Raw genomic sequence first — 17,995 nt, 5'->3', positions numbered from 1 at the left:
TAATGTGGAAACAGTTGCATAGTTTAATGTATTCCCTTGCCAGAAAACTGGGAATTTGTTTCCAAAAGGGCAAAGGTCTCTGGGATGTGTCCTGATTCTTTGTGATTTGATCTGTGCTGTTGTCAATGATTTACCGCAGCGTTTTGGAATCTGGTGGGCTCCGTGCTTCTTCTAGAAGTGCTTGTCCGACAGCATTCTGAAGCCTAAAGGTTTTGTTTGCAGCTAATCTATAGCAAACGTATACATATGGAAAAACAATGCAGTGGAGCCTGTCTCAGCTTTCTCCTCTGATTCTGTCTATATGCTCGCTGGCTTTAACGGCACGTCAGGCCACGGCTGCAGCACACAGGGAGCTCGAGACGTTGCCTTCCCAGAGGTAAGTCCGTTCCCCCCAACCCAGCTTTACATAGAGAAATTATGGGCAAGTCAGTCAGCCCATCAATTTTGCCCTGACTTGAGGCATGTGCACACTGTGCTCTCTGTAAACAGCTACCAGGAAAAAAAAAAATACTGGCAGTTGTCCAAAACTCAAGCTGGGCGTCGTAATTCCTCCTTGTATGAACTGTTCGCACAATGGTTTTTCTTTTACAGATGACTATTAAGCCTTCTTAAACTTCCTTACCAAAATTACCATACTGGGTTTGGGCAGTTGAAATTAATTCCCTATACAGGATGATTTATGAGTGAATATTTTTCATATTCTTTTTCATTATAATTATTTTGCATTTGACAATGTGAAGTAACAAGTGCATGTGAATAACCCAATTTTCAATCCAAGCCAGATCCTCATACTGCCAAGTTTTTCCCCTGAACAATATTATTAACCTATACGAGTGTCACTTAGACTTTGAAGGAAGGGAATAAACAAGTTACTTTCTTTCTAAAGCTGTAGTGTCATGATAGGAAAATCATTGGATTTTTTTTTCTACAGCTATTAATTTCAGGCTTGTTCTGAAGGCAAATATGATTTAGAAGGATCAAAAAAAGGTATCAGTGATAATTGGAACATGGACACAAGGAGAAGGCGGAAAGGAAAAAAAAGTGGTAGTGATACACTTAATTATGAAGGCTTATTCCGATAATCCCTTTTGAAAATGAACAAAGACGAGATTTTTGATGTTTGATGAACTTATCAAACAAGGCAGAATAATGAAGAGGTAAATGTAAAATCCAATCGAAGGTGAGCCAATTAAGTACTTTGTGAAGTGCTGAAGGATACAGCCCACAAATCCTCCTGTCAGAGCAAAAAGGCAGCATTACCGGCGTGTCCTCCAGCTCCATGTTCGTCTGCGGGCTCCTCTTGTTTTCCTGGAGCCACGGTGGGTTTTTCTCTCACACACAGATCTGCATCCATGGGCTCCCTTGCTGAGCTGTTCTGGCTTTCATTTAGTAAGCCTCTCTTCTACAGCCTCTGATGAATTCCCAATGTGCTCCGTACCTCTGCTAATTATCCGTATTTCTCGTTGGACTGCAGTCTCGTAAGTAAAACAGACTGCTCATTAGTTAATCACCCAAACAATATTAATAATTAATAATAACAACAACAATAATAATAATGTTTTGTCTCGAAATAACCTTTCAAAATGCTCCGAAGGCTGTGGCAAAAGCACAGTTGTATACAGCTCGCCACAGATTGCTCCTCGAGACAAAGAAATGCATTATACAAATAAAAACTGTAGGAGCAGGGACAGAAATAGAGGTCAATAACAACTGGGCTGGCAGGCAAAAGAGGTGTTTTCTTGCTGTTGTATAGTGATATTCAGCGCAGAGAGTCTGATGCAAGGGCCATTGTCATACCGTACCCTTGCCACTGTATGCTTTTATTACTCTTCCTTTAGTTATTTTCCTCTTCTCAGAATTTATGTTTTTCCTTTTAGAAATAGACAACCAACAAATTCTCACACTCAACATGGCTTTGTACCTTGCCTTCTCAGCATTGTTGGTGCAGCCATTCCCACCACTCCACAAAGTCCGTGGGAGTCAGACCCCGATTTCATGCTTTTCAGGAAAAATACTGACCATGAGCTCACAACGGTGTAAAAAAAGTGAATTCAATAGATTTCAGAGCAGGCCCAAGTGTCAAACTCCTGGAGTTTGTGATGTGCTTCCGAGAAAGAAAGCCAAAAAAGAAGCCCTTCCCTAAAACCTCTCTCTTCTCAACAATCCTTCTGTTTACTCAGTGTGTTTGGTCCTATATATATGATGTACGTATATTTTATTGCAATCTACCTATTGGGAAGGGCTAGGATCTCTTGGGAGAGCACTAAACCCAAGACAAAATCCTCAGGTCCTGCACCTGCTGCCCCTGACCAATTCTGATGGTGAATACTCGGACGGGGCATCTCGTGTAGTACAGCCACTAGCTAATGCTTCCCATTGCCTACAAAGTAGGTTCCTGGTGGAAAAACACACACAGGGATCATTTTCTCCCTGCTAGCCTCCAGCCCTTCTTAAAACACAACTTCAAAGATCTTAGACCACTATCTCTTCCCCTCCCTAGAAGAAGCAGCAGAGATGTTAATCCTCCGGCTCCTGTCGACTGTCAGCTGAGCCAGTGGTCAGAATGGACTGATTGCTTTCCTTGCCAAGAGAAAAAAGTAAGACTCCACTGTAATGTATTCATTTATCTTCAGATGTGTTTGTGATGAGGATGTACACACATTAATTATATATATTATAGATATTCATCATTCTGAAGCATCCAGTAAACTCATCCAAATATGATGGAGATGCTCCTCTACTAGAGAGGCTCTTACCCTGGTGTAAACTGGGGAATAAATTTGTTTAAGGCAGCAGAACAGCAAAATGTAAAATCAAGGCAAATAGTGGAAGAGTCAGGCCAGAATATTTGCCCAAGTCTTTCTTCTTTTTCTATCTCAGATTTAATTAAGTATCCCCTGATTCTTAATGCAAATATTGCAATGAAAAGAAATTAAAAGCAGCCTTCATTCATCAGCTCCTGTTCTCAATTTTTTGTATCATTTCACGTATGTCTTCATAATTCAAGAATTTATTTTCAAATACCTGACATAATTTTGCTTTCTACTGAGTTTCTATCTCTGCATTTTTTGTTGCTGTGCTTATAATCAGTAAATTATTTGTCTCTTCTCTCTTTCCTTTTTTTTTTCCTTCCTAGTTTAAAGAGCAGCAATTCTCATTAATAATCCATCAGAAGTGTTGCAGGATCAGTGTTATAATTAATGTTTGTGTCCATCTGAGCCTGTTACATTTCAGGACAAAGCATGTGTAACTGGAAAAATTCCGTACTATTTCCAAGGTATAAAACAGGGAAGAGATTTTTAAAAACAGTCGTTCCAGCCCCCCCGCCAGATTCACTTACATGAACTCCAAGGAACTCTCCTGAGCTCCCACCTCTCTGCCGACTCTCCTCCGTCTATCATGTGCAAAGCCTGTGGACTACAGAGAGAAATAGCAATATAGATAGAAGTGATGGCTTTAATTGCTGTATAGCCTGCGGAGGTGATGTCTCTGGGAGACACAAGTTAGGTGTTGGTGTTTTTCTCTCTCACGCGGTCCAGCACCGGTACCGGAGGCTGGCGCAGCCGGCGGCGTTCGCGGGGCGGCGATGCGCAGGGCACCTCTGGGGCGAGCAAGCTTGCCGTGCCGAGGCGACCTGCACTGGTCCCCCCAGCTGCGGGAAGGACTTTCGGTGTGAGGAAACGGGTGAGTGAATCGGGCACAAACTCCTGCCAAAGAGGTTTCGGTCCTGGCTAGACAGACCTGGGATGATTTCAGTCCCCTGCCATGGGCAGAACTTTGGCAAAACGCGTTCAGCCCAGCCAGCGGGATGGTGAACTGGTGCAAGAGAAAGCAGGAAATTTCCCCATCTTTGCTCTTCCCCCACTTCTACAGAAATCCATCCATGTTACGCTTAGATTTGGATAGAAAAGAAGGCTGTGGGACATGGAAAAGGTTAACTTTTCAGTGGAACAAGGAGAATAGAAATATTCTGCTCCACCTGCTGTGCTGCACGCTCACGCTCCCCTCCATGGGCACCAACGCTCCCACAACGCACCACTTTCTCCCCCTGCAGAAGACACAGTTCAGTCATGAATCCAACTAGCAATCTGTTGGGGTGATTTATTTATTTTTAGCCATCCCCAGCTCTGAGGATTGGGTTATAATACGGCTGTTCTCTGAAAGTTGGACTAGCCTTGACAGATTTTTGTTTTTACACAAATGGCTCAAACTCCCATCTTGTGCATTTAATGAAAATCCTGTCGAAATTTAGAAATACGCACCAGATCCGTGACCAGCTTATCAACCGGAGCAGGTCATCATCACTCCATTTAGACAGGCGCAGCAGTTCCAGTTCCCTCCTGCCACGAACGTCATGTCAAGGCTTTCTCTTTACTCCCAGAAGCAAAAGCACTTTCAAGTTGCCCTTCCTGCAAACATCCATTCTTGAGCTATAATTATTGCAGTAAACTCCCCAAATACCTCCTGCGATGGGAAGAGGCAAAAATGCACTTTAACCAGACAGAGTTGACTTCCCTAAGCCAAGTGGAGAATTTATTGCTTCCTGTAGCTCCCTTCAAAAAGCATGACTGTAGATAATGAAATAAAGGCCAGTGAGGTGACCTCTACTCGATTCCCATCCCATGGGAGCCCAAGGGAGCGGCTGGCTCGGACTGAGCTGTGCTCGCTCCAGGTTGCAAAGGAAAATGTCCCCCCAAGGAGCTGGGAAAAGCAAGATCCCAGTGGAAGAGCTCTTTTTAACACAGCGTGAGTTTCTTGTGGCCCTGAGACAGGGGCGGAAACCAACATAATCAGTGCAAGCTGCCAAAAATGTTTTCTGAAGGGTAGATAAGCGATCACCTGTACCTGTGCACTCTAGGTCGCTGTATTAAACGGCATCTTGTGTGCAATGGAGAGCCAGACTGCAGAGATGGGTCTGATGAGGATAACTGTGAGGACGAAGATATTGAAAGCCCTTGTGAACATCTGTTCCCAATCCCAGGGTCTGAAAAAGCAGCCCAAGGGTAAGTCATTAACTAATAGCTGCTACTGCCACAACCAAAACTGGATTCAGCTTTTCATATTGCTCTGCCTTAGTAACAGCGTTGCTGCATCAACTGACAGGGTGCTGTACAAAACCCAAAACTATCCCACCCAGCTGTGGGTAGCAATAAGGGAGGCAGGAGGGTTCATCTCAGCTTTTATTTCAAATTCTGTCTTGGATTTACTATCTGACCTTGGCCTCTCCCAGCCACTCTGTACTCGTGATGTCCTCTTTATACTCATGTAAAAAATACATCCTAGTTATCTTACAGCTTTCTCCAGTTGATAAAAACAATATATTAAAGCAAACAGCAAACTCTGGAGATGCAGCACCCTGGTTGCTTTCATCCTTAAGGTGAAGATTTAACTCTAGGATTTTGGACTTCAGAGCACAGATTCAAGCCAGACAGCCTGAGCTCCCTCTGAATATATGCAAGGATAAATACTCTTATCCATGAAAAAGTCTTACCCTCTTCCGTTCCAAATTTTGGTTAGGTGATACATGCAAAAGAGGTATCCAGAACAACTTGAAAGGCAAATTGTCTGTTGTGACATTCATGTTTTAAGTCTTGTGTTTTAACCAAGATATTGTGCAGTTTCACTCGGAGAACATGGGCTACAGTATGAGAATGTAGTCAGCCAGTAGATAACTTTTCCCATCAGCTAGATCCAACTCTCTCTGGATTCTATGAGATACATGTCTCTCTGGCCCAGGGCCTGAGAGCGTCCATCAAAAGTTTTTTCCAAGATGTATATTGATTTTCACCGAGCACTCCATTTAATACTGCTCTCTGATGTGTTTCTCCCACAGAAGACACAAAAGCAACAGCATTTACTATCTTAGTCTTAAAGATGATTCCCTGTTGTGAGGAGCAACCCTGCTGTCTAGTTTGAATAATGCTTTCATTTCGGGCCATAGAATACAGGGAATATTAAGTAACGGGCGGGATTTCAGAGGGCAGCAGCTGTGATGGCTGGAGAGCAGGAAGAAAGAGGTGTAAGGAAATAATAAGCGAGAGACTTGGCAAAGCACAAGCAGACTGCCAGTCTAGGGAGGGTGCTAACTCCCCTGAGAAATGGGACCATTATTAAAAGGAAGGAGATGAAATTAAAATAGAAAACCATTACAGGGAATGCCAGGCAACATTTTGTGATAGTGAGATGCACTAGGCTGTGACAGACTCACTGGGGACCTGGCAGAATTCTAGGACTTAGGGACTTTCATAACTGCACTCACTGGGATGGACTGGACAATAACTGATTACTCCCATCTCTAGCATATGAGTCCAAACCAATGTCTTGGAAATAAAATGGCTGTTTGTCTCCTGTTAGCTTTGGGAAGGAGACAGCAAGAAGAACAGACTCAAACCTTATATTTTAGGTCCTATCCAAATTCAAAGTCATGGACAGATAGATAACGTATAATGTCAGGAGAACAGCAACAGTGATAGAGACTGTTTGGGAAATAAAACGGGAGCTACGGATAACTTTCTGAATGCTATTTCTTTCCAAGATACAATATCCTAACACAGGAAGAGAGCCAGTACATATATGATCCTAATTTTTTTGGAGGCCACTGTGAGTATGTCTACAACGGAGAGTGGCGGGAGCTGAAGTACGACGCTGCATGTGAACATCTCTACTATGGGGACGATGAGAAGTATTTCCGCAAACCTTACAACTTCCACATATACCAATTCCTAGTACGTACTTTGGGTGGTCAGATTTAGCAATGTTTTCCCAGCTAAAAGCCAAACTTCCTATAAATATATTATGTACATTTTATCATTCACTATAGGTTGTCTTTCAAGGTACCTTTCTCCAGCCTTCCCCAAGACAACAAGCAGTCGCTGAAATAAATGCTGTTTTATAGCACATCAAGGAACTAACGTGCTTTGTCACCCAGGCATCCCCGCTGCTTACTCTGGCCTAGGCAGAGCCAAGAGAAATGGATCTTCTCTAAATTCTGCTATTAATGAGCTGTAGAGGTTGTGCAAGCCACCTGCCTCCCTAGGGATGAAGTTGGCTATGTGTAAAATGAGAACAATCATACCAGTTCAATCTTTGAAAGTGATTTAAGTCTATGGCATGGCTACAAGGGACATAAATCCAAATCCTGAGTGAGACCAAGATCCTGAAAGCCATCACCATGTGTCACAACGTCTATACTCGGGGGGGTCACACCTGGTGCTGGAGACTGAACTAAGAGCAGGCATGCAATCTGGGTCTCCCACGTCGTAAGCGTCCTGGTCACACTGTTAAACATATACCATGCTTTTGGCAATGAAAGAATGAAACACACGTCATTCCAGGGGAGTTTACAGCCACTGGCTCAATGCGAGTGGCTTTCATGTCCTCCCAGCAAGTAGACTCTCCTGTGGCCCTTAGTCCCCAATTATGAACCCAGACAGACCCACCACAGGGCACATTTGCTTCTCCTCTTTATCTGCTGCTAGCAATGGAAGGACGTCTGCACCATGGTCAGGCATGGAGCATGCCCCATATGCATCTTGACAGCTTCTACCTGCTGGCGTCTAGGAAGTCACTGATGACTATGTGAGATAGTTTTTTTTCCAGTGTTGGTAATTTAGCCAGCTTTTTAAACAGATGCCAAATGAAACAGCCCGGATTCAGCAAGGCTGCTCAATTCCACATGCCGGCAAAGTAGAGCTGTCGAGGAAAAGGTCACTTCTCCAAAACACGGGCAAAACAATGTTTTCTAGCGTTGCCATCGCAAGTGGCTGGATCACCGCTATTGATTTTTTTTCCTAAATAAACTCATCCAGAAGCAGGCTGGAGAGAAAAAATTCACTCCAAATCATTAGGATTTGGCAGAGCTGTAAGGAACTGGAAGAAGGGTTTTATAATGGGAAGTATCAAGCTAGCTTAATAGGCACCATTTCCAGCTCTGCCTGTAATGGTACTGCTTTGAGTAGCTAAACACAAACCTTTCCCCTGCCTGGAGATGGATGAAACAAAATGCATGGCTTCATTTGCATTTATCATATATTTCCAAGTGAAACAGCACGTGGCTAAATTCTTTATTCCACATTGACTGAAGTCAGCATCGGTGCTGTCAGGAGCATCATGGGCTTCAACGGAGGCACCATCAGCTCCTTAGAGAAATAGGGATTAAAAAAGAAGGGAAGTACCTGAAAAATTAATGTCTGCTCCTTTCACTTTAGGCTCATGCTGATTCTGGATTCACTTTTGAGTTTTACGATGATTCAAAGGATCTGCTTGATGCCCTTAGAAGTGATAAATCCAGAACAAAAGGCTTTACCATTGGAATTGGGCCAGGAGAATCAGCTTTCCAGTTAGACTTGGGCTTCACTTTATCAGGTGGCAAAGGATCCCTGAAGAATTTCACGCAATATACTGCAAAGGTAAAAAAAAAAAAAAAAAAAAATCAATGATGCATATTCTCCAGTCGTGTCATCTGTGCATCGCATGGTCTGGCTCTAACTTATGTCAGTTTATTCTCTCGATTGCATTTTTAACACACAGTAATTGTACCTTAATTTGTTCATGTAATTGCAAATGTATGATCGTTAGTAATCCTGTTTGTTGTTCTTGTTATGTTTTAGCAAACAAGGAGTGGGAATAAAATTGAATTACGAAGTACCGCAACACATGTCATCTCACCCCATCCTGTTTCATGGCTACATTAGGCACATAAATAAAAAAATGCTTAGAGTGATCACGAGGTGGGAAGAAATATCAACATGTTGATCAAAACGGTTGTCCTCAGGGAACGATCTCCAGTAGCAGATATATCTTGTTCAAACTAACACAAGCTGCCTTATGACGGGGAAATACACTACTTTTTATGAGTGGTTAAAATACCGCACTGAAAGAAGAGTACCTGATAATAGGGTGTATTTCTCACAGTGAGTTTACATCATGCAGTAGCTGTGACGACCTCTCTCCCATCTAATAACATGAGTGCTGGTATTTCCCACATTTACCATGCCCTGTCTCCACTTCTCTCCTGGCTGCTGACAGAAAACAATAAAGAAGAATTACTTTGATGGTGTTCTGAGTTGAAATGCCCTTAAAAGCTGTTGGAAATTGGCACCATTATAGTATTTACTGTGCCCTTGTCTAGGCTCACATGATGTTTGCAGCTAAACAATGATCAATTATTGGAGGAATCATTTAAAGGGCTGTTCTGGCTGCACTGGAGCTTTGTCTGTGACAATGGCTAATCTAGAAGAGGAGTCATGGATCTGGTGGTATATCCAGGATATCCCCTCCCCGTCAGCACCTTCCTGGCCTGGGCATCCCCCCACTGCTGGTCTGGACTAGGTTTGCCATGAACACTTGTCCTGCATCAGTGGTCAAGGCTGTGAAAAAAGCAAGAGGTAATAAACAGTATGGAATGGAAACAAGAAAAAAGAAATAGCAGAAATGGAGGATGGAGGGGAATCGTGGACCCTGATTCTGATCATATTCACACATCAGTAAAAAAAACCCCATAGCATCCAGCCCATGGCTCTGCCCTCCACTTCATTACAACCACACAAGAGACACTCCCTGAAAAAGGATTACCACTGATTTAATTTAAACCTGGGCTGGTTTTCATGCCTTTAACATCCACTGACAGTCAAAGATTCAGGCTTTCCTCTGCAAGCCTAAAGACTAGAAATTACTTTTTTTTTTTTTCTTTAAATGAATGTTGAGTGGCAGCTCCTGTTTTCTTTACCTGCAGGAGGTTGGATTCATTAGGGGTGTGACGAAAGTGCAGACGGCCCGTTTCAAGATGAGAAGGGACAACATCATTTTGGATGAAGATGTGTTGCTGTCCCTGCAGGAGCTTCCAGACACCTACAACTATGGCATGTATGCCAAATTCATCAATGACTACGGCACCCATTTCATGACCTCCGGCACTATGGGAGGTGTCTTTGAGTACATCCTTGTCATTAACAAAGAGGAAATGAGAAGAAAAGGTTAGAACACCACTAGAAACTCTCTGTTCACAACTTTCTGCTTTAAATGGGGCACTTCCAAGCTGGAGACCATGGGGTAGGTCCAGTCCACCAGAGTAATTCATCTGGCTCTGGCTGCTCCCCGCAACCATCATCTCCCTGGGCCCTGGGAGGGTGCGTGCTCATCGGCCCCTCTTTGCCAAGCTGGCTGGCATGCCTCACCATATGATACACACATACTCATCACAAGCCCGAAAATGCCCAGTGGCGTTGCGGTATCCACACGTTGTTCACAATATGGATTCACTACTGGTCACATAGCAGGGGATAAGTTTGAGTGTCACAAAATGTGCTTCCTGATCTAATTTCAGAAGAATCTGTGTGAGATTTTGGTAGCTTGGGAAGGAACCTGAGCATCTTTTCCGCCCTTTCTTTCAGTGTCGCTTGTTAGACTTCTCTAAACTTCTATTTCTTAGAGTCTTTGTTCTAGCCATTCTCATGAATGCTCAAGAACTGCAAATTCATCCAGAGTAAAGATAGCCCACTCACGTCTCAGCCTTCTAATAGTGAGGGTTTCAATTTTCTGTAAATGGAAATAATGCATTGCACTTGGCAATACCTCTGCCACTTCACTCTGGTTAGTGTCATAGCTGAAGACTAACAGACCTCTGGTAGCTCCAGTTCTCAACAAATTAGAGTGTTTGAGGCTGGAGAGCCGTACCTCTAAATCTGAGTTACATGAAATATCCACTGCAGATGTCTAGAGTGCAAGAATAGCCATTACTGGCAAGCCAAAACATAACATTTTTCCTAATCGGAAATGTAAGATGCAGAACAATAATATGGTACTTTAGTACACTAACCAGATGATTGTCAACTTTTGCAAAGGTGTCAGCAATGTAATAGATCACCCTTCTCTAACGCTGCCTTGGTAACTCCAGGCTGGACATTTATGCAAAAGAAAATTGTGATCTTGGACAATAGGTGCAAATTGCTGCAGTTGGTGCAAACTGCTGTAATTCCATGTATTCCATTAATTTCCATGGTTCTGCCCCAAATTCTGCCTCTGGTCTGACATGGTTTGGTACTGGCAGCACTAGGATAACTATACACTCCATACTGAGTGTTAACTATGCCAATTTTTCCACAAGAAATTACTGATTGAGAGAATTTTCATCAAGTTCCTGAACTAGTAGTGTTTGGAAACATGACGCCTCTTCAAATCATTTATTCATTTTGAAGAGCGAGTGATGTAAAAGTGAACAAAGTCTTGGCAAGCAAGTCTTCAGGAAGCAGACTGCCAATTTCAGAGGAAAAATGAATCAAGACCATGTGGAGTGATGTTATTATTTTGCTTTATCTTGTGCTTGCTGTGTATATAAGGAGGAGATTTACTGCTACGAGATGGCTTATTTTAGGAAAGAAGGATGTTGAAGTTCAGCAAAAGACAAAAATGTGCCCCAGTAGAGATGTAGTTTTCATTCTAACGTAGCACGCTTCTGTAATTTTCATCTAACCCAGACTCTGCTAGAAAGTCCACATTTACCAAGTCAGCAGTGCTCTACCTCACATGACACAGACCCAGAAGGACCCACCTGCAGTGGCTGATATGCCACCATCTAAAAGCATTTAGTAAAAAACCTGATTTTTCTGATGGCGATCACAGCCATGCTTGAAGGCTGTGTTTGCAAGAGGATTATCTGCCTCCCCTGAGGAATGGTCAAGATCAGGATATAAGCACTCAAATCTTAAAATTAGAGCTTCAAAAGATGAGTTTGAAGCTCTGCAGATGGCTGGAGATGTTCTGCTGAGTCCCCACAGGGCTTAGATCAACCACCGCATCCTAAGAGCCCACCTGGCCCATGAAGCTATGTGTTAAATGCTCTGGAGGAGAAAACACTCCTTTTTTATGGACCAGTGACTAAAGCACATGCTCAGGAAAAAGATCCCTAGGCTGAGTCCTCCTTAAATGAGGGACAGCTTGGGCGGTCCTTGAGTGTCCAGCTAGGCATAGGCATTCCTTTGAGCCTTCTAGGAAACATGAATTTTGAAAGTTCCCTTCTGGGTCTGGATACCCAGGAATGGACCACAACTCACCGGTGCAGAGCTTAGGACTGCAGTTTTGCTGCCAGACCCGTTTCTAGCTTCCAGGCTGCAAGGGCTTGTATGGATGTGGTCATGAGTGAAATAAATACGTATGTCAGAACAAGGTCCCTTGTTGCTCTGCCATCAATATTTTTCATTACTTGTTTTTAAAATAGATTGTTATGGTTCTATTATTTAGCAGAAAACAGTATAATGTGTTCACACATTACAAGAACATTTATGGGAGAAACATTATGCGCAGAGTAAATTAGAAAGAGTCTTCATATATTCTGATTAATTCAAAATGCAGCAGTAAATCTTATCACTCGAGCACATTTAACTATTGCAAATTATATCATATAAAAAACCTATCAAGGCTCCCCCCTCAAGTGCCAATATTTTCTATGACCACACTTGTGCAATGATAACCACTTTTCATTTATCAAGACCCGATCTTGCTGCAACCAATAGCGAATTGTATTGACAGACCCTCACTGAACGTAATTACTCAACAGGAACCATGGTAAATCAATTAATCAGGGTGTTCCTCAAGTTTAATTTTATGGCACTCCAACACCAAGATAAGCAATCACTCATGTTGCTTTGGGTGAATGAACTTTACCCACTGTGTTTACAACTGTTGAACAGTTTAGTACAAGTAATTGAGTGCTACACATCTAATCTTTCTCAAGGGCCCAGTTTTGCAACGGGATGTAATTCCCCCTGAAGTCTTGAGCATGCTTCAGCTCCCACCAATTTGAATCTAGGGCACGGAGCCCCTTTCTTAGGGTGCTGAGCACCTCTGCCGGTCAGGAGCCTCCAAGCCAACGAGCCCCGCGCAGCTCCAGCGAGCCTTTGATGGCAGCAAAGCCAGAGCTATGGGCATTCTACCAGTATTTTAAACACGAGCAAGACAAGACACTGCTCCCCCGTGCTGGCGTGAGGCAGTTCAGCAGACAACGCTCTGGGTTGGGGCTTGGCAGGAGGTTCGATCTTCAGACCATTAAGCCACAATGCACAAATCCCGCCGACCTCTGTGCCTCCCTTTCAATACCGTGGTATTGATCGCTGGGCTGCTTTGTAAAACACTTTAAGGTCCTCTGACAAAAAGGGCAATAGAAAAGTTACCTATTACTTACAATACCCGTATTTATTGAAATCAATGGATTTTTTTTTACTACTACAGAAGACAGCCTTATATTTGCAGTACACTGACGTGTGTACATAAAACCAGGCTGTATGGAATATGCGCATTGCTTACCTTGGTGAAACCACCTCATTAGTTCACTTCTCCCCTCTGCAGTCGCTTCACGGGTCTCCAGTTACGTATTTTCATGATGTATGCGGAGGCACCGGCGGCAGCAGCCAGCAGTAAGGCTTTGGCAACTCTCAGCAAACACACCTTTTGCAAGGTGCTACTTAAGCTGCTAATGCACGGGTCAGATCCTGGGTTTGGGAAAATTAACGAGGATCTATTGATTTCAGCTGCTCTTCCCAGCTTTACCCTAGTTATTAGTTAGCCTGTTAAAAGAAAAAAAAAAAAAGTTTTCTTTTTAAGTAAATAGGCCAAATGAGGAAATACATGCGTGAAACCTTGTGTTAAGATTTTTTATTTTCTTCTAATACTTTGTAAGGGAACAATATTACAGTCAGGACATTTCCCTTTTCGCCTATTATGTGATAAGCTCGATATAGGGCTATACGGCCTACAATAAGGCCCGATATAAGCCAAATAAAACATCGGCTTTGCCACTGCAAGACTAAAGGCTGTCCTCCGCCTGGAATAGCTCTTGACTTTGAAAAACAAGCCATGCAAACTGAATATTTTCTTCATCGATAGGAAAAAAACAAGTAGGAAAATGAACATCCTTCCACCCTGAGTCACAGATTTTACTGGTTTCCTTTCTGTTTTGCAGACATTAGTGCTGAAGAGATAAGTGCCTGTGTTGGCTGGTCAATGGGCCTTACAGACAGTGAGAGTAAACTGCGTTTGGAAGCATCTGTGTCATCCTCTGACTGCGCAAAGAAAGGATTTCTGAAAACTGGTACGATAGCAGGGCAGATGTCATCTTGCGTCACTTCTTTTGGTCACTTGGGCATGGAGATTCAAGTAGGGTCACACAAGGGTACGAAGAAGGGAGCGCTGGTGCCATCCCCAGCCACGGCTAAGGCCCAGTCATGGGACCAAAGTGACTTTGGGTCCAAGTCTCCACTGACTGAGTACTGATTGCTCTTGAAAGAGCAGGAATTAAGGTAGCAACACCTGGAGTAGAAACACATCTAAATAGAGGCAGTGGGCTGGCTGGAAGGCTGCAGTCCCTATAGCCAAGACAGACTGGGCATGGATGACAAGGACAACATGGCAACTATTACAGCAGTCAAAACTGATTATAAAAAGTACTCAAAGGGGCAAGGAAGCCCCAGGTTTGTACATAACCAGCTCTATACAGCGTGATCTGCCACCCATGTGCTAACTAGAAACAAAGGCTGGAGGCTTGCAGGCACTTAAGGTCTTACCAGCTTAGAGCATTTGTGATGCTCAACTTCTTGTGGTAACACGGCAGGGCTCACCCCGCAAGCGGGGAACGCCGAGCTCCCATCGATTTCAGGAGGCAGCATCACTGCTGCTCACTGATAGTCTCTTGCATGATTGATCTCACCTCCATTAAGCAGTTTCTAGTGTATGTGTGGAAACGGTAGCTAAATAATATGGGTGTAATTCAACTTTTCAGATGCTGAGAGCAACAGTGCAGTTGTGGAAGATATTATTCCCCGGATTAGAGGTGGAGATGCCAGTTACAGCGGAGGACTCTTAAACAGTTGGGATGGCAATATGTATCGTCACTGGGGAAGGTCATTAAAATATAATCCTGCTGTTATTGATTTTGAGGTAAGGCTTTTCTGCAGTTGAAGAAACTCTGCCGCTATAAGGAATGAAAGTGTAGTCGAGCAGATCATTTCGTATTTTTATTGTGATCCCATCACAGAACAAGATTAAATGTAATGGGCCACTGAACTGGTAACCTCTTATTCATTTCACAATGGGGAGTACATCTCCCACCGACCGCATCCGCAGGGAGACGGACAAGGAGCTTAATGCTGGATTAGTGCCGAGTTAAGTTTTTGATGTGTCCCCAAACAGCTTCCCGATGAATGGCTCTCTGCGGTTGCATTCATCCCTATTATTCTCCCTGATGCTGTCTGCCCTCCTGTATAAGCAGGGGACTCGCAGGGGGCTGGGGAAGGAGTCTTGCCCCCCAGCAAAGGCTCTGCATAGACCCCCCCCCGCTTTTCACCTGCCTCAGAGGCTATGCCTAACCTCTGCAGACCATGGTGGGTATTGCTAGGGGTGCTTCCAGGAGTTTTTGGAGCAGAGGGCTCCCGGCTGCTTTGTCAGGTGGCTCCTATTTCCTCTCCATGCTCCACAAAGAGGGTCTGTGGACCTAAAAATTGGCCAAGTTCTCCTCCTTCCTCTTGTTTTATTGGATGCCCCATAAAATGGAAGGATCACTGAAGCATCCTACAGGGCTCCAGAGACGGGGAGGAGATGGGTGCAAGTGGATGGAAAAGGAGAGAGAAGAGTAACCCTACAAATAACCCAGGGCCAGAGACTGGAGAGGCGTGAGGAGCTGGGCACACTCCTCGGCTGTGGCCGGAGTACCACATCCACCCTGAGGTGCTACCATCACCGGTCTGCGCCAGGAGCGCAACTGCAGGGCGTGGGGGAAAGACCTCGGTCACGGCAGGGACATGCAGCCACTTCCAGCCCTCCCACTTTCATCTGGAAGCACAGCCGCTCCCGGCTCTGACAGAGGGTGGGAGAAGGGAAGGTGGAATGGGGAAGCATCTGCGTTGTTGGCAGGGCAAGAGGGAATCTGCAAACCTTCCTGGGCAGCACCCTGGTGGCAGAGAGCCCTGATAAAGTAGAAGCGCTTTCAGTTCTAGCTGAACGCATGCTGCAGGTTGTTCACCCTTCTGCACAAGTTCCCATCAATTCTGGGCAAAATTTATTGCAGTTTTCCAGTAAACCACACGCTGACCTCTCTGTTGGCTGCTCCGGAGCTCAGCAGTCGCTGTGCAACCAGAGCTGCCGATAAGTGCTCATGTCCACTTCAGCAGCTCTTATCTGCAGCTCCCTCTCGTTTGTTAAACAGGCTTGTGCAAATTTGTCTAAGAGCTCTTCCCAAAACCCAGCTGATCCTCCCCACGAATCGCTCTCACTGCACCTTGTGCAATGCGATGCTGTCCAGCTCTTCTCTGGGACCAGTTTCCACCAATTCCCAGCCAGAACATACAGCATTTGCACAGATGCATGGATGGACAAATACAAATATGTGTCCTCAGATGGGCCTTGGGCTTTTAGCCTTAATATTCAGTTGAATTTTCGTTACTGGTGAAAAGGGCTGAGATTTTTCAGGGAACCATTTTCTAAACACAGTTTAATACCTTAAACACCCCAGTGATCCACTTGGAGCGTTTTCAGGAGGTTGAATGCTACCACCAGTGCATAAACCTGCAGCCCTTTGGCTCATCCGACCATTTTCATTTAGGCTCAATGGAGAAAGCAAGTTATAATTACAATTGCCCATGATGGGCTATTTTTGCTGAATGGTACATAAGAACCGAATTTTGCTCCTGGAAATATTATGAGCATGTTATATTCTTAAAGCTGTAGATGGCACAACATTATTTTGCTGCATGAAAGGGCAAAATGTAGGTAGGTAAAATTCTCCACGGTCAGCATTTACTGGATGGTTCACAATCTGGTCACCCTTAGCAGTAGGCTGGGATTAAGTTTTGATGACACCCACTGTCCAAAGCTCTGACCAAAACATTTTGGTTCAAAAAGGCAAAAAGCATGCAAGAATCTATGAGATATTCACAGCTCTAAGAAATCAGTCAAAAAAATGGGCTTACTGCAGTGTTTTAATTCATCATTTGAATCCAGACTGAAACTCCAACGCATGTCCGGAAAAGCCAATCCCGCACAAACCTCTAAGATGAGGAGGGTTTTGGAACGATGGTTTCTCACTGAAGCCCATCAGTCGTGGTCACGTTTTTGCATGATGTACATGGAACTGTCAAGGAAGACAAATGAGTTTTTTCTAAGCCCTGAGTTTATACAGCAATGTCACAGCGCTCTGACTGCGGCGTGGTAGCATCTCAGTTGACGCCCAGCTGAAACTGTCTCCATGTTATTCATCTCCATCCCATGCAGCTGCAGCCCATCCACGAAATTCTCCGCAGGAGCAACCTTGGTGACATGGAAACCAAACGGCAAAACCTGAAACAGGCCTTGGACGATTACTTGTTGGAGTTCAACGCCTGCCGCTGCGGACCGTGCCAGAACAATGGTGAACCCGTTTTGGTGGGAGACACGTGTTTCTGCCAGTGTCGACCAGGTTATGGAGGCCCTGCCTGCGAGCAGACTAAGCGCCGAGGTAAGAGCCCGGCGTGCACCCATAGCAGGGGAGGGAAAAGGGCAGCAAGGGGACGGGGGTTTTCCCTCCACGCGGTTAACCACCGGCTCTTTGCACCATCGAGCCTTCTTCTTCGCGTTGCTTTTGTTGCTACGCCGTTCTAAGCAGCCCTGCAAGAGACAGCGCAGGTGATTATTATAATTAAATTAGTGGAAATAAGACTGTGTTTAATAGCTGGAGGCTTACTGACATGGTGGAAAGAGCTGAGCCGGGCCGTGGTGGCAGCACCGTGGCAAAGCCCAGTTGCCCGCACTGCCCACCATGGGGTGGGCTCTGCCTGCCTGCCGTGCTCTACGGATGCAGCTCGTTGCTGAAAATGAGATCGTCACCTGGTCCTCGCTGACTGGCGGGTGACATCCTCGGGATGGCGACTCTCCGGGGCGCGTGCGGCATCCCGCTAAGGATGCCTGCTACAAGGGCGAGAGCACAAACCTCGACAGGCAGGGAGGGAAGGGGGGGGTCAGGCTAAGCGACGGG

The 17,995-nt window shown here is 44.6% G+C and overlaps 1 protein-coding gene across 1 annotated transcript; it reads left to right on the top strand.

Moving 5' to 3' along the window:
* Positions 1-257: 257 nt before the first annotated feature.
* C8A (complement component 8, alpha polypeptide) lies at positions 258-17,479 on the top strand (the record flags this gene model as incomplete). The annotated part of the gene is made up of 10 exons (XM_010286464.1): positions 258-376; positions 2,501-2,597; positions 3,540-3,684; positions 4,859-5,003; positions 6,536-6,725; positions 8,208-8,408; positions 9,734-9,974; positions 13,955-14,083; positions 14,771-14,928; positions 17,257-17,479. Coding segments are annotated over exons 1-10 (1,648 nt in total), but the record flags the coding sequence as incomplete, so codon positions are not given.
* Between the last annotated feature and the right edge of the window lie 516 nt (positions 17,480-17,995).

Source organism: Phaethon lepturus, unplaced genomic scaffold (assembly GCF_000687285.1).
Source record: "Phaethon lepturus isolate BGI_N335 unplaced genomic scaffold, ASM68728v1 scaffold23424, whole genome shotgun sequence".
In the NCBI taxonomy this organism is placed as follows: domain Eukaryota; kingdom Metazoa; phylum Chordata; class Aves; order Phaethontiformes; family Phaethontidae; genus Phaethon; species Phaethon lepturus.
The sequence above is the reverse complement of the archived record's forward strand: the minus strand, read 5'-3'. Positions and strand labels throughout refer to the sequence as shown.